The sequence below is a fragment of the Sinohyriopsis cumingii genome, chromosome 1 (genome assembly GCF_028554795.1).
Source record: "Sinohyriopsis cumingii isolate HCF-2022 chromosome 1, ASM2855479v2, whole genome shotgun sequence".
NCBI classification, from domain to species: domain Eukaryota; kingdom Metazoa; phylum Mollusca; class Bivalvia; order Unionida; family Unionidae; genus Sinohyriopsis; species Sinohyriopsis cumingii.
Window position 1 is genome coordinate 169,671,351 of NC_142961.1, and position 26,944 is coordinate 169,698,294.

A 26,944-nucleotide genomic window follows, 5' to 3' on the forward strand; every position below is an offset into this window, starting at 1 on the left:
GGCTTAGTGGTTAGAGCGTCCACCTCAGATGCGGGAGGTCGTGGGTTCAATCCCCAGCCGAGTCATAACAAAGACTTACAAAAATGGTACTAACAGCTGCCTCGCTTGGCGCTTAGCATTAAGAGGTTAGTGTTAGGACTGGTATGGTCTGGTGTCAGGATAATGTGACTGGGTGGGACATTGTGCTACATGTCTGCGGCATGATGCCCTAGTACTAGACATCACTATAAACTGTCCCACTGCAGACATCGTAGCGATATGACTGAAAAATTGTTAAAGCTATATTAAAAATTCAAATCAAACACACACAGACTTTTGTGTTGAACATAATGTTTATCGTTGATGTGTTTACCTTTTAGCTATGTTTTCCATCTTTACAATAGCAGTTATTGATATTTTGTTACACCTTACTGAAAACTGGTAAATCTTACGGAAATAAATCAACTGCCTTAGTGAGATGGACTCGTCAGGGTTGGCAGGTTAGCTCTCTACTGCCATTCCTCGGCTGGCTAACTTCTTTCTCTTTCTCTTTTAAGACAAGAAGTTGCTCCCATCACCAAAAAATGATAACAGTCCAGGACCCAGACATGTTTCAAACCCATGAATGAGATGATTTTGGACACAACAAGGACATTTCCAACTTGATGTCCAATTTCAGTTTATTCAGAATATACTCACATTATTCTTCAAATGGAATTCCTCCTGGTTGTTGAAATTCATCCAAGTTCGAGCCTGTCAACCAGCTATCATATAAAACTTGCTTTCTGATGCTTGCCTCAACATGCAGAGTCTGTGAGCCAGGAGCCCTCTCTGTGGACCTTAACTTATGTGGTTCCATCCCAATGGATCATTAGTTCTGATGAAACAACCTGGTTTTATTACCATAAAAAGCAACAGGTTGCCATCACTAGGCAGTGAAGAAATAAACTTTTGTTCCCTCTCTTTGATCGATATGTCAAGAGAGGTGAAATTCCAAGATTTTGTACATGTTCTCAGATATTAACATTAACAACTACCAAGATAGGCTTTTTCTTCCTCTCAAGTCTGGAAAGCAAGACAAAACAACACAATTGCCAGCTGCTTGGTTACAGGGAGTTATAAAATCAGCATACACTGACCTCTCTCAGGAACAGGTACTCCTCATGAAAATCTCAGCTCATGAAATACATGCAATTTCCTTGAGCCAGGCATTCAAACACATCTCCATTTGAGGCATGGTCCTGGATGGCATGCCCAGTTCACTTTTTCCAGCTTGTATATGAGGGACAAGGACTTGCCATTGGTAGCTGTACAGGCAGTAACCACTCCCCATTTATGACATCACAACCTCATAACCAGGCTGTATTGGTCACTTTCACTGGATTCACCTGGAAAAACTTGAAAGGTGAGACCATAACCAAGTGCAGACTGCACAGGGATCTCCCATGCACGTGTATAAACTTAGGTCTTCCATTATGCTAAACTAACATTAGGAAAACTTGATCGATAGTAGAACAATTATGCTCTGCCTGGGTGACACAGGGAGTTGTAGGATGTTTATCATTTCCTTTTTCCCTTACATATTCTTCTAATGTAATATGATCAAGTAATGAATTTGACAGAGAAAGCAAATTTGTTTTAGTAAATTATGTTTCTTTTTTTAATATCTAATAGTTCACATTACAAAAAATCCCTCCCACCCATTCCTACAATGTGAATATCCTTTAAAGTGTTTAAGTAAAAAATAAAATGTTTTAAATGGGATACAAGGTTTCCACCTAGCAGGTAGAAAGGGGAGTTAAACTGTAAAAGTTGCTTCCCTTTGTCCATATAATTATACAGACATAAAGACGGGTTTTTTTTGTGTCTTTTTGGGAAGACTGGATTTGGATGCAGCAAAGAAAGTAATTCCAATGTAATGTAGAATCAAACTAAGTTGGTTTGAACGCCTGCTATTGCCTGAATTGCCATTAAAGTTGACAAATCATATATTTTTATAGCTAAATAAATCAAGATGGCAAACAGCTCTACCTCAAAGTATAATATCAAGATCTCTGGTCCTCAATTTAATAATACTAATCCAGCCTTGAACCACATAGCCTAGTGACATGGATGTCAGTGTAGCTGCAGGTGACTTGTAACTCTCCTCTACTGATCTTTTAATCAGAAATAAATTTTAAGGTAAAAGAAATAGACCAGTCCACTACATGTATATGTCATATATTATCAAGTGTGTATAAATGGCATTACAGAATAACCAAACTCTTTTTGATTCCCAATGAGTTCAGACTGTCTAACATTTCATTGTAGTTGCTACATGTTGGTGTTTTTTTTCTTCTCTTACTAGGACATGAATCTGAAGCTAGATGTTCTGGGGAAGCAATTGAATGAGATGTCAGACTCAGCAGCAGCTCTTCAAGAGATCACCTGATAATTATCCAATCCATAACTCCAAAGAAAATAGTGTACTTTTTCAAAGACAGTGCTTGAGTTTCAGAGATACTGGGATTTAAAAACTTTTCTAGGGTTCAGGTTACTGTGGAATTGCACAAAATCTAAACTTTTTCTGTCACACTGTATTCATAATTTTTATTAAGTTATATGAAAAAAACTTGTTGAACAAAATTTTAAACTTTGTAGAGGCTGATGTAAAAAATCTTAGATCTGAATTATGCACACCAGTTAGGTTATATTCTACCTCATATGTACTTTATGAGATTCTGTCAGGATAACGGTTTAAAAGAAAGTTCATATTAACTAATTCTTTATGCTGAATTAAGTCTTGTATTAGTTCATGCCAGTCAGTGAATTAGTGGAATTTCTAAGCCACGTACTTTAAATAAATCATTGGAATGAATTTTCAACCAAAAAAATTTCACTGCAGTCAATAGACATCAATAATATTATGACCCAAAAAATTGAATCTGTCATGTTGTCACTTGCTTGATCTAGTAGTAATCATGGTAACCTCAAATCCCACAAGGTACTTAATTTTTAAAAAAAATTCATGTGCTTTTTCCCCTCTTGAATTGGGAAAGAGAATTATGTTACTATTGTTTTTTTCAGTGTGAATATACAACAAAACAGCAAAAATAAACAGCTGGCATTTTCATGCAAGAAGCCTAAGAAATCTGGTACTTCATTCTGTTATACACTTTATCTAGCCAATAGTTCGAGTATAAAATAAAAAGAAAAATGTGCTTGTCCTGAGTTCATAATGGATATATTTCATCGCATGGGTGAAAAACTTCAGCATTTTCAACCATTGAATGACAGATATTTCTTGTTCACTTGTATCCTGTATATATTATACAGGGCGTCACAAATTTTTCTTAAAGTCAGCTTCACCTGGACAGGCTGACTGGAAAAACTGAAGATTTTCTTGGGAGATGTGAGTATACTCCAAAATATGATGGCAAAAATGACAACAAAAGTTAAGTAGGTGAAATATAATATGCTTTCTTGAACTTGAGTTATATTATACAGTCCCCCCAACTTAAGAAAAAACAGGAAAGGCTAGAATGCATAAGAAGAGCAAAGACAGATATATATAGATACATAAGGTTTTATAAATAGCTATATTTTTATGAGAGAGGGAGAGAGATATGTTTAGGTAAAAGACCTTGAACTGAACATTTTGGCAACCAAGAACAACTGTGTTTACTTCATTTTGATAAAGCTTGAGCATATCAGGTTTCCTTTATTTGGCATAGCCTACATTAACAATGATTTGCAGGGGTGGATCCAGAAATATCATCTGGGGATGGGAGCATAAACAATTAGCAAGGGGTATATGGGATGAAACCCCTGTTGGGGGCCTAAGGGGCAAAGCTCCTCCATTTATAGTACCTACTTTTAACCAGCAGTTCCCAAGCATTTTTGGCCACAACCCAAAACAATATTTTTTTCTGAGATTCATTACCTGTTTCCACATTTCGATAAGTTTTGCCACCCTCATAAAAATCCTGGCAACCCTCCAGAATGATCTCGCAACCCTAATTTGGGTCATGACCTCGGGGTTGGGATCCACTGTTTTAACACATTAACCCCTAGCAATGACTTTACGGGGCAGGAGGTAGTAGCCTACTGCCGAGCTCTGTAGCGTCATGGTCATGCATGATACACTAAAGTGGGTGGTATTATAGAAAGGTAGACAGATGTAGCTCTACAATGATACCAAATAATCTGGAATATCTAGTTGCACTACAAAATACAGATAGAAAAACCTCATTTTTTGGACCCAACTTTTTTTTACCCAAAATTTGCCCATGGTTGGAATCTGATTTTGTGTCCGGATTTTAGACTTTTTGGTCTCAGATCTAAGACAAACTGGTATGAAATGCAAACAGACAGATGAGCCTTTGCAAAAAGTAGGATAAGATGGGCATTTGGAATAAAGAGTGGTCTCCATACAAAAATAATGGCTCCGTTTAGCAAAAAAAAAAAAAAAAAAAAAGTCCAACTTTTACCCTTCTGCTCATGAATGAGTCAAATAGCCAACGAAAACCGATGTTTCTAATACCACTAGGCAGTATTGTATTGAAAGATGACCGGTGATTTGGTGTTTTTGAGTCTATTCAGAAATAGCTTTCAAAATGCGTTTCCTACTCAATTTGTAGGCAAAAATGACAAAAAGCTCCAGGGGTTAATGTGTTAACCATCAAACTGTAAAAAAAATCTTACCACAGAAACACTACGGTTATTTTGTACCAATTTTTAATGTGGGGACACATGTGCTGGCTCCATCCTTGTTCCCAGTTAGCCCCTGTTTTGTGAGCACTTAATTTTATCTATTTAATTATTTGTCAAACAGTAATTATGTTTAGGCCTCCAGTAATTATTACATACACAAATGTCTGTTGTTTCCAGACACACCTTTAGAAGAAATCTCCCTAATTATTAACAATTGTCACCTAATCATTTTTAAATCGGTAATATGCATCAAAACAGTCTTAAACAAACTGACTTTTGAGAGCAAGCTCTGCACATTTCTGAGCTTTCTCGCAGATTCCCTGTGGCTAGGTTAGACAAGTTGGCAAATGCATATACTTTTCAGATATTATGATTAAAATGCAGCTGATAAATTAAACATTAATATTTATTCCCTATTTCTCCAAACTTGCACAAAATTATAAATATTCATATTATCATTTTAATGTGAAAATGTGAAACTTACCTTGAAATGGACTATCTGATGGAAGTGACAGAAAGGATAGATTATTGCAACTGTGGCCATTTATGTAATAGAAGCATTAGGTAGATATAAATACTAACAAAGGTTCTGATATGTGGTACTGTGGCAGAATTACAGAGGGCTGTTCCATTATCTGGGACCCAGGGAAGGCACTTTTAATGTGGGGTACCCACCCATGGATACAATTGAGAGTTATCTTATCATGAACTCTTTGACATCAAAATACCCTGGCAAATATTTTTCTTTAAACTGTCTTCCGTGGGTACCATATGGAAAAGCCCAGAGTATCAAACTTTGAGAAAATTAAGCATTGTAAACTGAACACAACCATTCTCTCTCTGTTTTGTGGACTTGGGGCAAATTTGAACTTGCCCAATTCATTTTTTTCAGCTTCTTGCAAGCATTAGGCAAGTGGATTTGTTATGCCCTGTTATAAATATAAGTTGAACCAATATCTGTTTTGGGTTTTGGTGGATACATTTAGGAAAGAGACAAAAATCATGTTGCACTGCCTGAAAATAAATGGGGGTCATGTATGAATACATCTGAAAAGTGAAATCAGTAATCTGTCAAACACTGCAAACTTAAAATTGACCTAATTTGCTTTCCAGTACGAGTTTACATATTGTATGTGTTTTGGGTCTTAAGATAGCATTAACAATTTTTCATTCCTATCATTTCAATGCCTGTAGTGTGACAGCTTATAGTGATTTGTAGCACTGGGGCATCATGCCAGACTTGTAGCATCATTTCCCACCCAGTCACATTATCCTGACACGAGGCCCACCAGTCCTAACAATAGCCTCTTAATGCTGAGTGCCTTGCAAGGCTGCTATTTGTACCATTTTAATGAGTCTTTGGTACGACTCAGCAGTGGGTAAAACCCATGACCTCCCACATCCAAGGTGGATGCTCCAACCACTTAGGCTACCAAAGTGGTACCTACATATTGTAAGACATGTCGCAGTTGAGCATGAATCATTTCTCCTGTTTTTATGCCATTCTTTTGTCTTTTGTTGTCATTGTAATTTAAACATTTTAATACAGATGTTGATTTAAGCAGAAATTGCCTTGGTAAATTTGTTAAAGATAAAATATAAACACATACATTAGTGAAATATCTGAAAAGATCACAAGGGGATAAAAGTGTAAACATACCTGACCTCTTTCTGAACTGCAGCAGAAATACAGATGGGTCAGTTGTCCATGTATAATAATAATAATAATAATAGGATGAATAATAACATTATCATGATCTTCTTCATGACTATAATGGTTACATCAAAGAAATGGATTCAATCCAGTCAGATAAATTTTGGTGTGCTTTGATTTGATATTATTAGTCTTCTTAGCAACCAATTGTCACATTGATAATGTTGCTACACCTTAGCAACCAATTGTCACATTGATACTGTTGCAACACCTTAGCAACCAGTTGTCACATTGATACTGTTGCTACACCTTAGCAACCAATTATCACATTGATACTGTTGCTACACCTTAGCTACAGTATCCAATGGGAAATTTATTCTATCGAGCTTTGGTGCGTAATACATATTTTTGCGTGATGCTGATGTTGAAACCTTATCCAAGCATTAGAGCTCACATAACTTTAATGAGCATGCAGTACCTACATATATTGAAGTGGATAAGAAAACATTAATTTCTTATATAATCATGTTAAATCAAGTTTGTGACCTTCAGTTTTACAAAGCTGCTTTCAAACATTCGAATTTCACATGCATTTTGATAATAGTAGGTAGTCTATATGTACTTGCATTTAAGTGGTGTCCAAATGCATAATACACAGACCAAGATCTGCAGCTGTATAATGTGCCAGCAGATCTGGCTCTATGCAGTTTGTTTTGGAGTAATCATAAACCATATAGACTGTGATCTACCAGCACATTATGTGACGGCAGATCAGAGTCCATGTTGTTTGCAGCTGGATTCAACTCGAATGTGAGTTTGTATAGTACTCATGTTTCTTGGGGACCTTGCAATTTAGAGTCTAATGCTCTAGATCAGGTGTGTCCAACATGGGTGCCGTGTGCGGTTGAATCATTCACATTATATGGCCTGTAGACAGTCCTTTTGGAAATGTGCATTTTAATTAATACTTATTCCATTTTTCTGTATTGCTTTCTGATGAAGTTTTATGTATCTGTTACAATATATGACTTATCGTACTTAATATTATTATTACAACCATGTAATAAGAATGTTAGTGTTATTTAATAGTTGTGTAATTTTTGTATTTAATTATGAAACTGTTCTTGCTCATGTGGACTGTGACCATAGGCATTTTATTTGCTTTGGCCCACAACCAGAAATAGTTGAATGACCCTGCTCTAAATGAATGCATTGTAGAAGAGTATAGAGGATACACTTCTATGCAATAACCTAATGGTTCCACTCAACAGTTATTATATACTTCTGAAGGAGGGACAGGTATAAGGCAAAGTTATCCGCATTTACAGCAGGCACAATGGAGAGACTGTTGGCATACTGCTTTGCAACTTTCATGTACTTTAACTGACCTTTTCTTTACATGTGGTAGTGGGAAAAGTGAACTGCCTAAAGCAGACAGCTGATCAAAATGATTGATCCCATGTGCTCAAGAAATGTACATGAACTAGTCCAAAGTAAACGAACTTCAGTAGTTATAAAAATAAGGAAAATGAAATTTTGCCTTAGTAGGCAACAATAACTTCTGAAAGTGCAAAAATTGAATCATAAAATATATGAAATAAAAATGAAAAAAAGATATTGGCTAGTTTGCTTCCAATTTACCTTAGTCCAGGAAGTGAAAATGACCAAGTGAAGCTATCAGTCTTCTGAGAGATTCACATTTGAAGTAAGGCTAAGCTGTATAATCTATAATCCAAACTACACTGATAAATAGTACGCCAAAATGAAGAGAGTTATAAAGTTATTTTAACAGTACCAAGGTCTTTTTAAATAGCCATTATAACTAGAGAAAAACCTGAGAAATTCTCTTTGTTTAAAAATCAAACCCTTTGCAAAGTATGAAACTGTAGAGTGGAACCTAAACAAAGCACTTGTAAAAGGTGGCAAATTTTCACTTTTTTATTAGGAGAAATTTAAAGTCTGTTAGTATTCTTAAATGATTAGTTGAGTTGCCATTAGTTTATGTAAAGTTAACAACCAAGTCACAAAAGGTTGAGAAAACAGCTTTGCTCTTAAGTTCAAACAATTCTCATGTTATTGAAACAAGGGGGAACCATCAATTCCATGTGAAAGATGGCGAATGCAGTCATTTTGTGGTTTAAACTTTATTTACTTGCATGCAATAAAGTGCAGAAAGCTTATGTTGTAACCTTCACATTGCAGTTCTTGTCTTACTTTTGTTCTAACTAGATCATTTTCATTTGTTCATACATTTTTAGGAGTGCTACATCAGTGAGCCAAAATAAAGTCACTATGACCATCATTTCAACTTTATGAACTATGTCAATTTTATTTTTGTTTCTCAGATACAGATACTTGTACTGTGTTAGTCATGAAACTCGATCGATGTTGTACCACCACCATACCATGCATATATTAGTGAAAATGCTAATTTGTAGATATGATAATGCAATTCTGCACCGTGAGGCTTCTTTTCATGATTAGTCAATATTGATAATTACCACCACTGACAAATACAAACTTCTGTCTGCAGTGAAGGTAAACTTTGTTGTCTTCTTGTCATTCCATATCTTGTTTGTTTGATCATAACACAATTTCATTACTATATGAAGTACTCTTGCTAGCACAGTTTTGGGTACAAGATCTTCTTTAAGATAAGGTGAAAAACAAAACTCTCAGGCCATGAACCCAATCACAATACAGGCACACACTAAGACCTCACTGTGGCTACATCCCTGGAAGTATGTACGCAATTGCGCCAGTAATAATTGATGATTAATGGAATTAGGGCAACAATCTTTCTGTCCAAACAGGAAACACATCTACTTCCATCTTGGCAAGCAGACAGTTTTCTTGCAGTTTTGTTGCTAAAAATACGCCAAAAGATGGGGCTAATGTCCTTTTAGCTTGGGAGGACTGGATTTGTGAGGTAGTGGATGTACCACAAACTTATCGTCATTGGATATGTACTGTAAATAGATATTTTACTTAATTGGTTTGTATACTTGTCTGATGATTTGTATTTCTTTCATAAAGGCTTATCTAATCAATTTTAGTCTCAGCCATATACTGTTGTCATTTATTAAAGTCTTTTTCATTGACTTCTAGCATATTATCATGAATTACCTGCCTACTTGAATGTTTTAAATGAGTGTTTTCAATAAAGAATCATTGTTTCCAAATTATTTTGTTGTGGTTTCTGCTTCTCCTACAGTGAAATTAAAGCTATCATTGAAAACTTTTTTAAAAAAAGCAATGATGGGTAGCCTTCACCAAGAGTTGCTTCCCTTTGTCCACATAATATATATAGTCAGAAAGATTTTTTTCCCATCTTTTTTAGAGGGTTCACTTTGGAGGTAGCAGAAAAAGTTAATGTAATGTGATCAGGTAATGTATTTGACAGACATAGCTTTACATCTACTAAGAGAAATGTAGATACCCTATGTCTCTATCTATCTATCTATCTAGACAGACTTTCACAGGGTAAATGCCGGTAACGAAAAAAGATGGAACCAATATTATGATGGACCTTGCTGTTGTATGGAGTAATTTTGACTTGTAACACAATCCAGATAAAATGATTTATTTGGTTGCTAGAGCAAACAAATTTCAGAACATAAAGAAATGAACAGCCATACAAGCATGATTTTAGACTATTTGTCCTGGTAAAATTGGAGATACTCCTGATAAATGAGACTGCATGTTTTGTTTGTATTGTTCATGAGTATAACAAATTGTTATAAATCTGTTAAATTCAAAAATTAATATCTAATACAAGTCTTATTTGATATCTAATGTAAATTGAGACTTCAACCCATTAACACGTAAAGAAAAGTATTAAAAATTAAATTTTCAAATTGAGACTGGACAGATATTAGATAATTTGACTGGTTTGTTGTCCATTTCTACAATATTATTTCTTCTTCTCAATCCATATCAATTGTACAAGTTCCAAGTACTCCTTATGTTCAAAGTGGCAACCTGATGTGCTCTTTGAGACCGGAGCAAGAAAAGTCCAGGTCAACCTAGTGTCCTGGATAGACAAATATTAAAGTCTATTTAAACTGGGTTGACTAGGTACATCTTCCTCAAGTATTGAAAAAGAAATTAAAATAACCTTAACAAAGACAGTCCATTTATTCTAAAGCAGTGGTTCCCAAACTTTTTTCAGGCAACTGCCCCCTTGGTTATCCTCAGCGCTTCCTACCTAACCCTGTAAAAGGCATTATTCAGCATTAGCACCCCCCTTTGGTAATGCCACTGCCCCCAAGGGGGTGATACCACCCCCTTTGGGAATCACTGTTTTAGAGGGCTAAAAGAATTCAAAATTTGGCCTGACTATTTTTAGCTGATGATGGCATGCAATTGAAACTCGTGTAAAGATCATTTTAGCAAGGCAAATAAATTTCTGCAAGGGCATTGTAGGTAAACTGATAGTGGGTATACATGAACTAGCTTACTGTTTATAACAATGGAAAAAAAACAACATTAACAGGATACCCTTATGCCATGCATAAACAAAATACCTTGCAGAGAATTACCCCAAATGACTAAATAGCACTTATTTGTACAAAAATTTCTTGTTTCACAGAATCTGCTACAAATTATACTTTAAAAGGACCCAAACTTCATTTGCCAGCCTAAAATATCTGGACTATCAATTGTTACGGTTAACAGTTACCATTTTCAATTTGGTCCAGTATATTTTCAGAACACAGGAAAAGTATTCATACTAAACCTGTTGAAATGGACTTGAACTCTTGCACATGCCAGCTGACATCATCTGGGACCAAAGAAGTGTAAGTTTGTACTTTATTGCTACTGGTATTTGTCGCAATATATTATAGTAAAATCAGTTTTCTCTTGTATCGGTGTTACCATTATTTAAAAAAGTGGAAGATGGACACATTTAAACTGAACACATATTAAAGTGAATTCTCAATTAATTGTACATGTTCTGAGATTTCACTCTGATGTTGTTTCCTTTTTCTTTAATTTAAGGGTCAATGGTTTACGATATGATGAACCATCTGAACTGTATTCCCCCTCTGAGGAATATAATGCATGACTAGCTAAAAAATCATATTGCTCTTGATCCAATTCAAATTGATCAGAATCCTTCGGACTACAGAGACTTTGTTTACGTTTACGTCCATGCTTAGAGTCTTTCTCACGAGATTCTCTTGATGTGGTAGGAACAGGGGAGGATTTCCCTGTTTTTATGTTCAATTTCAATCTTGGTCTTTTTGTTATTGTCAGTTTGATTCCCTGCCCTGGCCCACTGACAGTACTTTTAACTGCAAGTGACACATCTTCTGGAGCCTCTGTCTGATACTGTTCTTCTTCCTCTGACTTTTCCGATCTATCTGATTTAACTTCAGCTTGGTCAACATCAATTTCTTCCTCAAATGTATCTGATTTTCTTTTTTCATATTTTTCTTTCTCTGCCAGCCGTCGACGTCTTTCTGCCTCTTTGCGCAGTTCATTCTCCAATCTTTCTTGCTCTTTCAGTTCCTCTGCTCTACGTTTACGCTCTAATTCCAACCTTTCCTTTTCCTCTTTCTTACGTTTTTCTTGCTCAATTCTTTCCTGTTCTCTCTTCTTTCTATCCAGTTCCTCCTGTATTCTAACTTGGATCATCAATTCATCCAGAAGTTCTTCACCTGTCTTTTTGGACTCGCTATCCTCCAAACTTACAATTATGTCCTCTGACTTGGGTTTGAATACCATTTCCTTTAGGCCCTCAACATTTGGCAACAACATAACAAGAGTATCTCCAAAGTACTCATACATTTCTGTGTAAAACGAAGATGGAGACTTGTCAAAATATGAGACAGATCCTGAACTAGTACTAGACTTGGTAACATAATGCTCTTGTTTTATGTGTTCCTGTTTAACATCTGGCTCTATTTTCACTGTGGTAGTTTCAGAAGATGCATCAGAGCTGTAACTCCTGAAGCAGTGTGATTTAAATTCCTTAATTTTCTTCCGCAGTATTGATTCAACACAAAGCTGAAAGAGAACGTTAAAAGTATAATTAGGAAGGAAAAAAGGTGTCACTAGGTACCAGAATTATCTTTAGTAATATTTGGGTGGGTGTACTTATCTTGGAGAGAATTTCAATGACCTTTAAATACTTTTGTTTTCCCCATTATTACCATGAATCTTGAATATATAATAATAAAACTAATCCATAGCTTACGTGAAGTATTAAGAAAGTAATTGGTGTCGCATTAAATAAGGATATTTGTATGACTGTATAGGGTTTAACAGCACATCAGCACAATTCTGGCTACATAGCTAAGTAAGTTTAGGTATCCCCAAAAGTAATAAAGAACCAAAATAAAGACCAAAAAAGGTAAAACCTTCAAAATAAAATGTCAAAAAATTTCTGATATAAACCTTACTCTTAAAGTTTCTAATACCTCCTCAGTGTCAATATAATCAGGTAAAGATTGCTTCCATTAGTTGCCTCTTATGACAGACAGGAGGGAGCAACTAATATAGGCCTATTCAACATTCCAGAGCCTATGGGGAGGGCCATCAGGCCATTTCTACATCCCAAACCAATGAGGGAGGGAACATTAAGAAAGGATATGTGAAATATAGTTTTTGTTCATTTGTTGTTTAATGTCTGCATGCACAGTACAACATACCTTTTGTATTGTTGCAATTTTTAATTTTTGTATACAAAATAAATAAAACTGGATGAATGTATGAACTTTTTATCTTTTATGCGCTGATGGATCAAATAATAATGGAAAATAATGCATGCAAATGCTAATGTGGATATTTAGTAAAAATTATGAATAAATAACAATGTAAATTTTAAGTTATTATCTGAGACATGTGAACCTATAAATATTTATAACAGAGAGTAATTTTTGGGTGGAGTGATCCATCACAGGTGTTTTTATCTTAATATGTACAATCATCAACATGGTGGATCATAATCTTCTGATATTCTAAAACAATGAGATCAGAAGCAGATTCCCACTTGCATGCCAAATATTTTCCCTTTTAATCTTATTCTGTACTTGTGTCGGATCTGTCCAAATAGACCCCAAAATGCTGTTCCTTGCTTCATAATCTTTGTTTAGAAAGTAATTTCTACTCACCAAAATAGCCCCATACACTTTCTGGGCTTCAAACCTGAACCAAATTTGTGAGTTCAGTTCTTCAAAATGGCTCCAGTCTGAAGGCTGGACCAAATACTGAAACAGAATAACAGATTATTTCCATACCATCCTATCTCAACTTTGAACATAGAAAGAAACTAGTTTTAGAGCCATGAATGCCAAAATTGTTCACTTAAAATTTTGAAATATCATTATTAAATTATTCAGAATTATTTTCTAAGATATTACCATCAAATAATGCAACACAATTGTAAATTTGAGACACTCATCTACAAATTCTGAATATACAGTTCAGATAAGATTTTATAATGCAATGGTTTTCCAGCAGTTGTAATTTTTGTTGTTGTTGTTGTTGTTGCTGTAGGGTTTAATGCCATTTTTCAGCACACGATAGGCTATACATGGCGGCCAGTATTAATGGTGGAGGAAGAACCCGGGAAAATCCCAGAAAGAACCACTGACCCACGAGAAGCTACTGGCAAGCTTTCTCACATACCCACATTAGCCGAATCCGAGACTCGAACCAACGTAGACAGAGGTGAGATGGCAGTGATCCGTAACGGACAGCGCTTTAGACCACTTGGCCCCCCCCAGCAGTTGTAAAACTGTTTGTTAAGTTAGATTTTTTTCTAAAGCATGATATTTTGTTATAGTAAGTTGTAAAGTTCTTGGAACTGTACCATTTTATTGCAATTATCTACAGATGCGTGAATAGAAAAGTCACTATCTTGTTGTCGTGAACATCTGCATTCTAAAATAATTTAAGGTTATATAAAACTCACCTTGGACAGCTCAGATTTGGGTTTGATGGTGGGCTGGATTTCCAAGTGTTTTATCAGATGAACCCAGTACTGTGAGAGATGGGGCAGCAGCACTCGTTCCACAGCCTGAAATAAGTATGATCACAAGTACCACAACATATTCTTTTTCATTATATATCATTATTTATCATATTCTCATTTTTTTTCTCCATTATCATTACACTGCCAGAATCATTCAGTATGTTGTGATACTGAACAGCTTAATACTGCACAACATGTGTGTCTAAAAATAGTATTGTCTATAAGAAACTACTTTCTATTGTAAACAAACAATGGACACAGATGCCAGCACTTTTGATTTATTGGATTTGTCTGTAGATGAAGTAAACAAACTGCCTTTTGAAAGTAGAGATGCTAAAGTTGACAATGTGACTGAATTCATAGTCACAAAAGAATCTTTCAATGAAGCAAGTGAATGAACATGATATCTGAATTGTTCAGCGATGGCCTTATGACAATAAATGTGAGACACACTGAATTGAAAATATAAACACATTTACTAGAGATGTTAATAACGATTCACAAAGTGAATGGTTCTGACTATAAGCCATGCTGTTTAGATTCTATAAAAAATAACAAAGAAAGGCATATTATGGCTAAAGGGTCCCATCTCTCTTTGAGGCAGCCCATTTCACAAGTCAGTCAAAGGCATATTAAGACTAAGGGGTCCCATCTCTCTGAGATGAAGCCCATTTCACAAGTCAGTCAAAGGCATATTAAGGCCATTGGGTCCCATCTCTCTTTGAGGCAGTCCATTTCACAAGTCAGTCAAAGGCATATTAAGGCTAAGGGGTCCCATCTCTCTTAGAGGCAGTCCATTTCACAAGTCAGTCAATGGCATATTAAGGCTACGGGGTCCCATCTCTCGCAGAGGCAGCCCATTTCACAAGTCAGTCAAAGGCATATTAAGGCCAAGGGGTCCCATCTCTCTTAGAGGCAGCCCATTTCACAAGTCAGTCAAAGGCATATTAAGGCTAAGGGGTCCCATCTCTCTTAGAGGCAGTCCATTTCACAAGTCAGTCAACAGCATATTAAGGCTACGGGGTCCCATCTCTCTTAGAGGCAGCCCATTTCACAAGTCAGTCAAAGGCATATTAAGGCCAAGGGGTCCCATCTCTCTTAGAGGCAGCCCATCTCACAAGTCAGTCAAAGGCATATTAAGACCACTGGGTCCCATCTCTCTAACAGGCAGCCCATTTCACAAGTCAGTCAAAGCATTAAATAGAAAAAATGCAACTGAAGAAAGCTGGGTTTAGAAGAAAAGGAGGAACCTCAGAGCTGATAAGCCAAGGTGATGAAAAGCTTTATTTTCTGCTGGTGAAATGGACTCCCACATGCCTGCTGCTTTGCAATTTTCCCTGTTCAACATTTTTGGAAAATTTTTGGATTTAGAGGCTGAGAGGACAACAGAAAATTAAAGTTTGGAGATGTATCAGTTTTCAGATTCCCCTGGTACCCAATATCTTCAATATTCTACAGTGGATAGCAAAACCTTTGACAGTAATGGATTGGGTGAATACAGATCCACAATACCTCACATTTTTTTCCACTAGAACAGCACAGAGTAAGACCCAGTCCACCTTTACTTGCAGTATTTGAAATGAAGACCCTCAAAAATGATTGATGATGACTTCTTTTATTTGACCCCAATTCCAATGCAGAAACTGACAGAAGCTTCCCAAATAAGCTAATCAGAATTACAGTGGTTTCCAAATACTGATCCACAGTGTGGAAATGTGCTGTAATATGTAGGCCTATAATCCAGACTACATCTGAAACCAAAATCACATTCCAAAGGAGAATTTACTGCACTCCAAAATGAAAAGAATTTGTACTTCACTAAAAAAACAATGTTTTAAACCTCATTTTCTTGAGAATTTAAATTAAAAGACTTTCATATTTTCCAGCTTGCTATTCCAAACTATCAATGGCAGAATATATACAGATAATTAGCTTTTTGTTAACACCAGTCCCTCAAGCCACATGAACATAATGCGGAATTCACCCAGAACTACATAATCAGAATTTAGCTGGATTGACAGAAAAACAAAATCAATGGTGCAGTTTCAATTCTAGATAGAGCAAAATGTGATTCCATTTTTAAATGAGTGACTGAGTGCACAGTAAGTTATCAAATTCAATGGTCACTGGGTGGTACTGTGTGCATGAATACTGCTATTGTGTATTGATGGATCTATTGTTGTGTATTTATTTTGGAATAAAGTATGAATTCAATTACTTTGTTTCTTGTAGTGTATTCTTTTATTATTAAGCTTTATGTAGTAAAACAAAATGAATATATAATAAAAACGTTACAGCATTTGTATGGGAAAATATGTTTAAAAAAAATAATACTGAACTTCCAAGGTTGTATAAATATCAATACTGGTACATGTGATCCGATGTAAATTCTCATCTTGTTAGCATGGAATGGGTTATTTCAGATATACACTACATGTATTTGTGCTGAATGTAGAACAATCAGAACTAGAGCCATACTCATTACAAAAATTAAGCGTGTTAAAAAGGCTGAGGCTGAGTTATGAAAAGGAGACGATTCCTTGGTCTGAACTTAATGCCATCAATCCTTATATGGATCTGATTGGCTGGTTGGTCTTTGTTTTACCTGACAGTCTGTAGCTGGTTGGACTTGCTAACTACCTGGCACAGTGACTGGCTGGTTACTAACTATACCTGATATACTAACTGGCCTTTGTTTTTCCTGACAGTCCATAGCTGGTTGGACTTGCTAACTACCTGGCACAGTGACTGGCTGGTTACTAACTACCTGATACAATGACTGGCTGGTAGGTCTTGGTAATTACCTGACACAGTGATTAGCTGGATGGGCTTGCTAATTACTTGATACAGTAATTACTATTTCACAAGAATGATCAAACAGGCTGCTAATTAAACTATGCTTAATGCACCATGATATCAAACATTAGTTATCAGTTTTCATACTTGGTAATAATCTCCACTCATTTGACCTATAATGTCTGCACAGTTTCTACTTACCTCATGACCCATTGCATGTAGACCCATAATGGCCCCATAATGTGTGCAAAATGGCTTGGAATGGTCGTACAGGGCCTCTCTCAGAGTCTTTTCTGTAAACCTCTGTAGAAAGTTCACATTGTTGGACCATATGCTGAAAAGTCAGAATATACACATCCATTGAACCCTCTGAATTAAGAAGAACTTGAATTTATCCTAAAATGGTTACTATGATCACATGGTGATAAAAGCAACATGACAACCTCCCCCATGAAAAATCTGATTTTGTTTTCTAAAGTGCTTGCTCAAAGATATATTGTGTTGTTATAATTTGAATTTGCTGTTTTTCATGGGTATGAATTTTTTTTAAAACAAGATTTCATGATTATTATAAACCAAAGATTTAAAGACCCAGTGAACAATCATTCTTCTATGTAACAACCTAACCCCTCCCTCAATGCACAAATTAAAGTACAAAAAAAAATGAAATTTCTGATATGACTGCAAGCTTGCCCCCAAAAATGTAATTTCTGAAATGACTGCAAGCTTGCGAAACAAATGTAATTTCTGAAATAACTGCAAGCTTGCCAAAAAAACTGTAATTTCTGAAATGACTGCAACCTTGCCAAAAACATGTAATTTCTGAAATGACTGCAAGCTTGTCAAAAAAATGTAATTGATGAAATGACTGCAAGCTTGCCAAAAAAATGTAATTTCTTAAATGATTGCAAGATTGCGCCCAAAACAAATCCACACAAGTAAGCTCACAATCATTGAAATCTTTTATTTAAAGATTGTATGTGACTGCTCTGTGATGTTTCTACAGTACACCCACCCCAACAATGATCACTGTATCAATTCATACAAATAATATGTTAATGAAAATAAAAGTCTCTTCATTTTCATTTAAATGAGTCATATGTTTAACAAAATGCATAAGCTGACTCATTATATGTAAAAGCTAAATTTGCAAAAGGCTGCAGTTTTAAAACTATTGTAAAATTTTGGAACTTCTTTTTACTGATAGTAATGAAACCATTAACAGCACGAACACAGAATCAAGAAATAATCCATGCAAATTGATATTTTTTTGGCTTTAAAAATATATAATAAAAAAGAAAATCGACTTGTGAAGTGGAAACATTTTATATTGTCATCAGTGGCTTTGCACTTGTGACAATAAAATATTTCCCACCTCACATGTCCAACGTTTCTTTATAACTACTCAAAAAATGAAGATATCTACCTAGTAATTCTTCATTTCTGTAAGGATCGGATTACATATGAAGCTGATGGGTGATAAGTGTTGTTGTTGGAAAGTCAATTTTAAAGCATAATATGAGAATGATAACTGTAGCACTTTTTAGGAGCAATGAACATACTTAAATCAAAAACATAAAGAGAAAGGATGAACATCTCTTTAGCATCAACTTCGGAACTTACTTAACAATCTGTGCTAGAATCTGACCAGCATAGTCCCGCAATCTCCAGTGATCATGAGTTGAGTTGACTGTGTTTAGTCTCTCCAGAAGACACTGTGTTACAGCCTGTACTAGCAGATTCAGCTGAAATACAGAGATAAAAAAGAATGCATTTTGTTCTAAAAATCATTTCAAGCAAACAATGTAGGTAGACTTGGAGACACCAGATGTTATTCTTACATTTTTCACTGCTACCAATTTAGATTTTGTGGTTGTTACCAAATATGAAAAAAAATCCACTGAATAGTGATTCTTCTATGGAAATGATTGACATCATTCCCCAATCCTCATGTGAAGTACTGATAAATATGCAAGTTTGAGCAAATAATGATACAAAAATAACATTAACTGATAAAATGAAAGAGCAGATCTGGATCTTGATGGTCCATACCCAAGCACATGTTGTGGCAAACACAGATCTGGCTCTTACTGTTCATAGCTGGTCACACATTATGATAACACTTTATCTGGATTTTCACTGTTCATTGCTGGGCACACATTATTATAACACTGTATCTGGATTTTCACTGTTCATAGCTGGTCATACATCATGATAACACTTTATCTGGATTTTCACTGTTCATAGCTGGTCACATGTTATGTCAAAAACAGATCTGGATATTCACTGGTTGGGTACACATTATAAGAAAAATAGATCTGGATTTTCACTGTTCACAGCTGGTCACACATTATGATAACACTTTATCTGGATCTTCACTGTTCAAGGCTGGGCACAAGTTATGTCAAAAACAGATCTGGATATTCACTGTTCATAGCTGGGCACACATTATGGCAACAACAAATACAGATCTTCACTTTTCATGGCTGGGTACACATTATAAGAACAGATTTGGATCTTCACTTTTCATGGCTGGGTACACATTATAAGAACAGATTTGGATAAAGACTTTTTGTATACAGAGGTGTCCTATTAATCATTAAGATATATATGTGTGATTTCATCTCTGAGGTAATTGATTTGTCACTGAAGAATTATAATTTGCAAGATCTGGTTTTCAAAATAATTAATGAAATCAATTTAACAAAGCAATGCATAACATTCACGTAGCTTATGTGCCTAACCAGTTTCTATGTTTTCTCATAAAGTGTTCTTTAAGATAATTATGCCTACACAAGGCTTGTATTTAGTTTTCACAGACTGAATAAGGCAGAAATATTTGATTTTGCACTATTATGATTACAGTTAGCTATATAGGTTTTCACATTTTAAGTAATTTTGTTTCTTAAACAATCAAAACACTGATGTGATGCTAAAGTCATAGTTACTTCCACTACCACACCAATATCATGCGACACTTCACATAATTACATATTCCATGTGCAGCAGAGTGTATACATTAGTAAAGAAAGCTATCTGCACTAACGTGAAAATTAAGGTAAAAAATCAGCCTGGAAGTGTGATGAGTGTTTATTAAATCTACTCACATGGTCCTATTTCATGTTCTCTAGATTGCAACGTTGAGTAAGGTTCTGTGACTGTGGTGTGGAATAAGGTACTGTGACTGTTATGCGGAATAAGGTACTGTGCCTGATGTGGAATAAGGTACTGTGACTGTGATGTGGAATAAGGTACTGTGACTGTGACATGGAATAAGGTACTGTGACTATGATGTGGAATAAGGTATTGTGACTGTGACACTTAATAAGGTACTGTTACTGTGATATGGAATAAGGTACTGTGACTGTGACATAGAATAAGGAACTGTGACCATGATATGATGTGCAATAAGGTACTGTGGCTGTAATGTGGAATAAGGTACAGTGACTTTGATGTAGAATAAGGTACTGTGACTGTGATGTGAAAAAAGGTATGGTGACTGTGTTGTGGAATAAGGTACTGTGACTTATGCAGAATAAGGTACTGTGACTGATGTGGAATAAGGTACTGTGACTATGATGTGGAATAAGGTATTGTGACTGTGACACTGAATAAGGTACTGTCACTGTGATATGGAATAAGATACTGTGACTGTGATGTGCAATAAGGTACTGTGACCATGATGTGCAATAAGGTACTGTGGCTGTATTGTGGAATAAGGTACTGTGACTTTGATGTAGATTAAGGTACTGTGACTGTGACATGAAATAAGGTACTGTGACTGTGATGTGAAATAAGGTACAGTGACTGTGTTGTGGAATAAGGTACTGTGACTGATGTTGATTAAGGTACTGTGACTGTGACATGGAATAAGATATTGTGACTATGATGTGGAATAAGGCATTATGACTGTGACACTGAATAAATTACTGTCACTGTGATATGGAATAAGGTACTGTAACCATGATGTGCAATAAGGTACTGTGGCTGTAATGTGGAATAAGGTAATGTGGCTTTGATGTAGAATAAGGTACTGTGACTGTGACATGAAATAAGGTACTCTGAATGTGATATGAAATAAGGTACGGTGACTGTTGTGGAATAAGGTACTGTGACTGTGACATGGAATAAATTACTTTCAAACACTTACGTATGGCTGTGGCTCCAAATAAAGGTGCGGATTGTTGATCAGTGAGCACACCATGTGCAACAATTTGGTCAGTTGACTGATATCATGGCTGACTGTCTTTACCTGAAACAAAGCAAATATAATCTGCTTTCTTTCCTTCATGGGGACAAATTCAATACACTGTAAATCCCAAATTTTAAGAAGATACATGTCACCTTATAAAGTATATTGTCAATTCCCAAATTAATGAGATATACTGCTCTTATTCAATAACTGTAAATCCAAACATTAACAGATACACTGCACTCAGTGTCAGATTAAGGCCTTCCAGAGCCCTAAGCACTGAAAATATTATGGTGCCACCCCATTCCTACAAAATGTGAAACTCAAAAATAAAAAAAAACAAAAAAAAAATTAAAAGCTAGAAAGTTGGGAAAATACCAGTTTTGCCATCATTCCAAATCAAAATACTCATACATGCACATCAAAATGGTCATATATGTTCATTCAATTTTATCGTCAATAATTAATTTGAATTTTTTTCTGGTGCTCCTGTTGGGCTGGTGCCTTAAGCACATACTTAGTTTGCTTAATGAGTAATCTGGCACTGACTGCACTTATTCAGTATACCGTAAATTTACATCTTTGCATCTATAATAGATGGAATCTTGGACAGGCGGACTTGAAACTTAAACTACCAATTTATTCAATACCTATGTACAGCTAGATGGAATGACGGACAGGTGACTGTATATAAGATACTTTATGGTCTAAAAAGAAATAATAAAGTAGTCTATTAGTCAATACTACAGGTTTATTTTTTCAACATTATATAGCATTCCATGGGTCTCACCCTTTGCTCCATGAGGTTAGTTGTGTTAAGCTGGTAGAGAAGCATGCAATATCTATGAGACAGAATCACCAATATTACTGAATGACAGAACTGACAAGGTTGAATAGCCAACATGCCTTAGTGGCATAATTGCCAGTACTATTGAAAAACAGAACTGTCAAGGCTAAATAGCTGACATGCACTATCTATGAAGCAGAATGGTCAGTATGACTGAGTGACATATTGTCAAGTCAGAATTTCTGATGTTTGAGGTAGACTTGCCAGTATGACTGACTGACATAATTGTCAAGGCAAAATTGCTGCTGTATTGAGGCATAGTCACCATAACTTGTTACTTCTGTAAGTTGAGTGGATTGGGGACAGAATGCCCAAATGACACTGCATGCTGAGAAGGGAATAACTGGATTAGTATGCAGCGGAGAGCCCAAAGAAACAGACATGCCTGTGAGGAAATGTACCCACATTTTAATCATAAATTCACATCCTTATTCAATATATTGCAAGTTCACATCCTTATTTAATATACTATAAATCCCCAAGGCTAAGGAGATATGCCATACCTTATTCAGAAAACAGTAAATTCCAAAACCAAGGAATGCATAGAACCTTATTCAATAAAAAGCAAATCCCCAAATGATGGTGAGAATTAAATTTATGTAACTATAGCAAGGAAACAAAGCATTGCTAAAATTTTATTATGCTACATTTTGTGATGAAAGATATTATAATAATATATAATATATTAATGCCAATCACCAATCTGAAAACAGAGTCACTTTCAGAACTGTGACTAGATATTAGTAGCCAACATTTTGTAAGTACCACTTTATAAAAAAAATGTAAATAGATAGACCTCAAAGACTTGAGATTAATTTTTAAAATGTATCACTGTTGGAAGCAAGTTATATTATTAGTGGATTTATGATCCCTAATGTTTAAATATTTTGACCACACTTCATTCATGCTTATATGGGGTTTTGGTTTCCATGGCACAAAAATCACCAATCTATATCCAGTCCATCACAATTTACCCCCCCCTCCACCACCCCAACAACGAAACCAGTCCATCACATGTTGTTGTTGTTGTTGTAGGGTTTAATGCCATTTTTCAGCACATGATAGGCTATACATGGTGGCCAGTTTAATGGTGGAGGAAGAACCCAGAAAATCCCTGGAAAGAACCACCAACCCTCGAGAAGCTACTGGCAAGCTTTCTCACATACCCACATTGGCCGAATCTGAGACTCGAACCCATGCAGACAGAGGTTAGATGGCAGTGATCAGTAATGGAGAGCGCTTTAGACCACTCAGCCACTCGGGGCCCCTCCATCACATGTAAATCCCCCACTAGCAAATTAAGATATAGTAGAACACTGATTACCCAGAAGCTTGTTATTCTGACTGTTCACTTGCAATGGGAGTCCTGTGATGTCCCATAAAAATATAAATCCCCATTTGATTAATATCAATTATCTGGCTTATCTAGACAAAATTACTGATTGGTTAGAATAATCCTCAATTTACTCTACAGACATAATGTGCCCCTTGCTAAACAGCAACACTGCAACAGGCAGTGAAGGACACATATCCACAACTTCCCTCCACAACGTTAATCACTAGATTATGCAGCCTTTATTGTACAACATTTTGGCTTTATTGTACAACATTTTGGCTTTATTTTATTGTACAACATTTTGGCCTTTATTGTACAACATTTTGGGCTTTATTGTACAACATTGTGCCTTTATTATACAACATTTTGGCCTTTATTGTACAACATTTTGGCTTTATTGGCTTTATTGTACAACATTTTGCCTTTATTATATAACATTTTGGGCTTTATTGTACAACATTTTGGCCTTTATTGTACAACATTTTGCTTTATTGGCTTTATTGTACAACATTTTGCCTTTATTATACAACATTTTGGGCTTTATTGTACAACATTTTGGGCTTTATTGTACACCAAGAAATATATTTGTCATGTCACATTTTCCTTTGTTGAGTTCAAGGTAACAAATAATAAAAATTATTAGCATTACAGTGGGGATCATCATAATATTGCATGAAACATTTCTGTGTAAGAAAAATATGAATTAAAACACTCACTCCATTAGAGATGAAGTTCACAAAATACTGAAGCAATGGAACTATGCGTGGGTTTGTTCTTAAATCTAGAAGAGCTGTCTGAAATATATGAAAAAAGATACTTTAAAAGAAACTATTAATTTTATGATCAAAACAAAAATATAATGAACAAAAAAATGAAGGAAATCAATTCAGACATTTAAGACATATTTTTTAAAAATTGTGTTTTTTCATATATAAATGCACATATACATGTTTAACATGAGTACTGTGAATGTCACATTATACAACCACCCCATGTTTAATAGTCTTCTATGTAGGTACTAGTAAGTTATGGTTCACTCAGGAGATTACTGACCAACGGGTCTCGACCTTGACCACTGGAAAAGGTATGTGGTCTTTAACTGAACTTGATGTGTAGAAACCATTATTTTCGTATCAGGCTTACCATGACTGTGACCTCTGTTTTTCAGACCCTAGAATCTATAGGATTCTTTATTACCCTTGGTGCAAGCCATTCACAAAGTTTCATCAGAGAACATACCCATAACAAATATTTAACCTGCAAAATCTATATTTTCTTTGAGCTGCAAAGATAGTGACCTATGATTTTTTGATCCCTAATCAACAGATCTCTTCCAAAATTGGTACTTTGTTTGTGGCTTTAACACCATTTTTCAGCATGGACAAAAGTTATTATGCAAAAATGATTTTTCTTTTTTCAGTCACATGGACTTTCACCTAAGATCTTTTGACCCTCAAATCAATGAGTTTCCTCTTACCCAATGTGTAAGTCATCCACAAACTTTGGTGAAGATACATGGTTGATAACTACTTTTCTTGTTGGTCACAGTGATCCTGATTCCAAAATTAATATGCCTCTTCATACTACAAGTGCCAGCTATCAGTAAACTTTGATAACTACAGATAATGAAGAACACAAGTTATTGTGAGAAAACCATTTTGCTACTTTTGGTAATTATGGTCATGACCTTTTATCTTTTGACCATGAAAACAATAAGTTCTTCTTTACCCTCAGAACAAGCCATCCACAAAGTTTGGCATCTGTAGACATTGGAGATTCTGAGCTATGGTGCAGAAACCAATTATCAGGGGTTTTTTTAATCCCAAGGGGCTTGATCTTTGGACTCAACAAGGTTCTTTTTTACCTCAAGTGCAAGCCATCTATCAAGTTTGGTAACTGTAGATAGTGGATAGCTTGAGTTAAAGTCCAGAAACGTAATTAGTTATTGAGAAATGGAAGGACAGACAATAACAATATATGGTGAGTGAATACAAATCTGTAAAAACATGCAAATGGCATATGATAAAAAAACCAAGCAAAATATTTCATCTCCAACATGTTATTTTATAATTATTCATTCTTCAAACAAAAAGCATTATGTTCCGAGGAACTGGCAAAGGACAAAAAAAGCATTAATTATCCCGATTTCTCCATTCTAGAGTAGTGTAATTCCTTGGGTAAGTGCCTACAAAACTATGGTTTATTCTTCACTGTTATAATGATATCATGAACAAAATGATTTCACGAATGATATTATATCATGAATGATATGATGTGAATGAAATGCAGACATGAAGGAAAAATCCATGTCTAATGATGAGTTTTGAGATCACTCATATATTTCCTTATTTAATGTACATCATATTAAACATTTTACTTCAAAATATCATGCATCTGAGATGTAAGGGAGTCATATTTAATGTACTTCACATGCCAATATATATTTTTCCATAGGGTCTTATTGATTGTGGTTTGGAGCTATCAATAAATGGACAACAAGAGATCCAAACGGACTTGAGACCATTTTCCTGGCTGATATTTACCCATAAGCCAAAAGCAAGATTAGTTGGCTGAGAAATATTAGTTAATATGATGCTTTCTAACATTTAAAACCTTCTCTATTTCTATACTGAATAACAAAGCAGCATAATATGTGGAAACTCAAAAGACCTAATGTGTTTTGTGAAATTCTGTCAACGTCTACAGACTAGTTTTCGAGAAATGATTTTAAAATTTTTCTATTTTTGGTAACTGGGTGCATATTCAATAATGGGTCATGCTTATATTTGTGCAACCTGAAGGGTCTTTATATTATGATACTTTCAACCGAATATACTTACATTCTGTGTAAGCAGTATTTAAGAAGTCATTTTTAGTTGTTTTTAATTTTTTAGTGATATATCTAAGTCATATGGCAGATCCATGAAAGGTCTTTGTACCACAATACTTTCCAAATCTGGTTAAATTCTGATCAGCAGTTTGTGGGAAAAAGTTATCTAAAAGTTTTCTTAATTTTAGTACTGGAAGCTTTATTTGGTGGCTGACCAGCATCATTTGTACAAATTAAAAGTACTTTGCTATGATGTTTTCTGTTTGGTCCAATTCTGTCCCAGTATTTAATGGCACACCACCATTATTTGTAGAAACCTGAAAGATCTTAATGCTAGGATGGTGTTGTTGTTGTAGGATTTAATGCCATTTTTCAGCACACAATAGGCTATACATGGTGGCCAGTATTAATGGTGGAGGAAGAACCCTGGAAAATCCTGGAAAGAACTACTGACCCACAAGAAGCTACTGGCAAGCTTTCTCACATACCCACATTGGTTGAATCCGAGACTCGAACCCACGCAGACAGAGGTGAGATGGCAGTGATCCGTAACAGAGAGCACTTTAGACCACTTGGCCACTCAGGGTCCCGCTAGGATGGTGTCAAATTTGGCTTAATTTTGTCCAGCAGTTTTTGA

The 26,944-nt window shown here is 35.5% G+C and overlaps 2 protein-coding genes across 6 annotated transcripts in view; one reads left to right on the forward strand and one right to left on the reverse strand.

Annotated features, from left to right (window-relative positions):
- The window catches only part of LOC149808362 (uncharacterized), a 41,427-nt gene extending 31,611 nt beyond the window's left edge, over window positions 1-9,816 (forward strand). For all 3 annotated transcript variants that reach the window (XM_089976198.1, XM_089976207.1, XM_089976216.1), the window contains exon 9: window positions 2,327-9,816. In XM_089976198.1, coding sequence (XP_089832324.1) covers window positions 2,327-2,410 — 84 coding nt within the window. In that variant the 3' untranslated portion in view covers window positions 2,411-9,816. The remainder of the gene's footprint in view (window positions 1-2,326) is intronic.
- Window positions 9,817-9,892: 76 nt separating this feature from the next.
- Window positions 9,893-26,944, reverse strand: part of LOC149808363 (uncharacterized) — a 37,473-nt gene continuing 20,421 nt past the window's right edge. For all 3 annotated transcript variants that reach the window (XM_089976180.1, XM_089976188.1, XM_089976171.1), the window contains exons 7-13: window positions 24,194-24,271; window positions 21,253-21,354; window positions 18,726-18,847; window positions 17,304-17,436; window positions 14,247-14,351; window positions 13,444-13,539; window positions 9,893-12,337 (exon numbers count right to left, since the gene is read on the reverse strand). In XM_089976180.1, coding sequence (XP_089832306.1) covers window positions 11,291-12,337; window positions 13,444-13,539; window positions 14,247-14,351; window positions 17,304-17,436; window positions 18,726-18,847; window positions 21,253-21,354; window positions 24,194-24,271 — 1,683 coding nt within the window. In that variant the 3' untranslated portion in view covers window positions 9,893-11,290. The remainder of the gene's footprint in view (window positions 12,338-13,443; window positions 13,540-14,246; window positions 14,352-17,303; window positions 17,437-18,725; window positions 18,848-21,252; window positions 21,355-24,193; window positions 24,272-26,944) is intronic.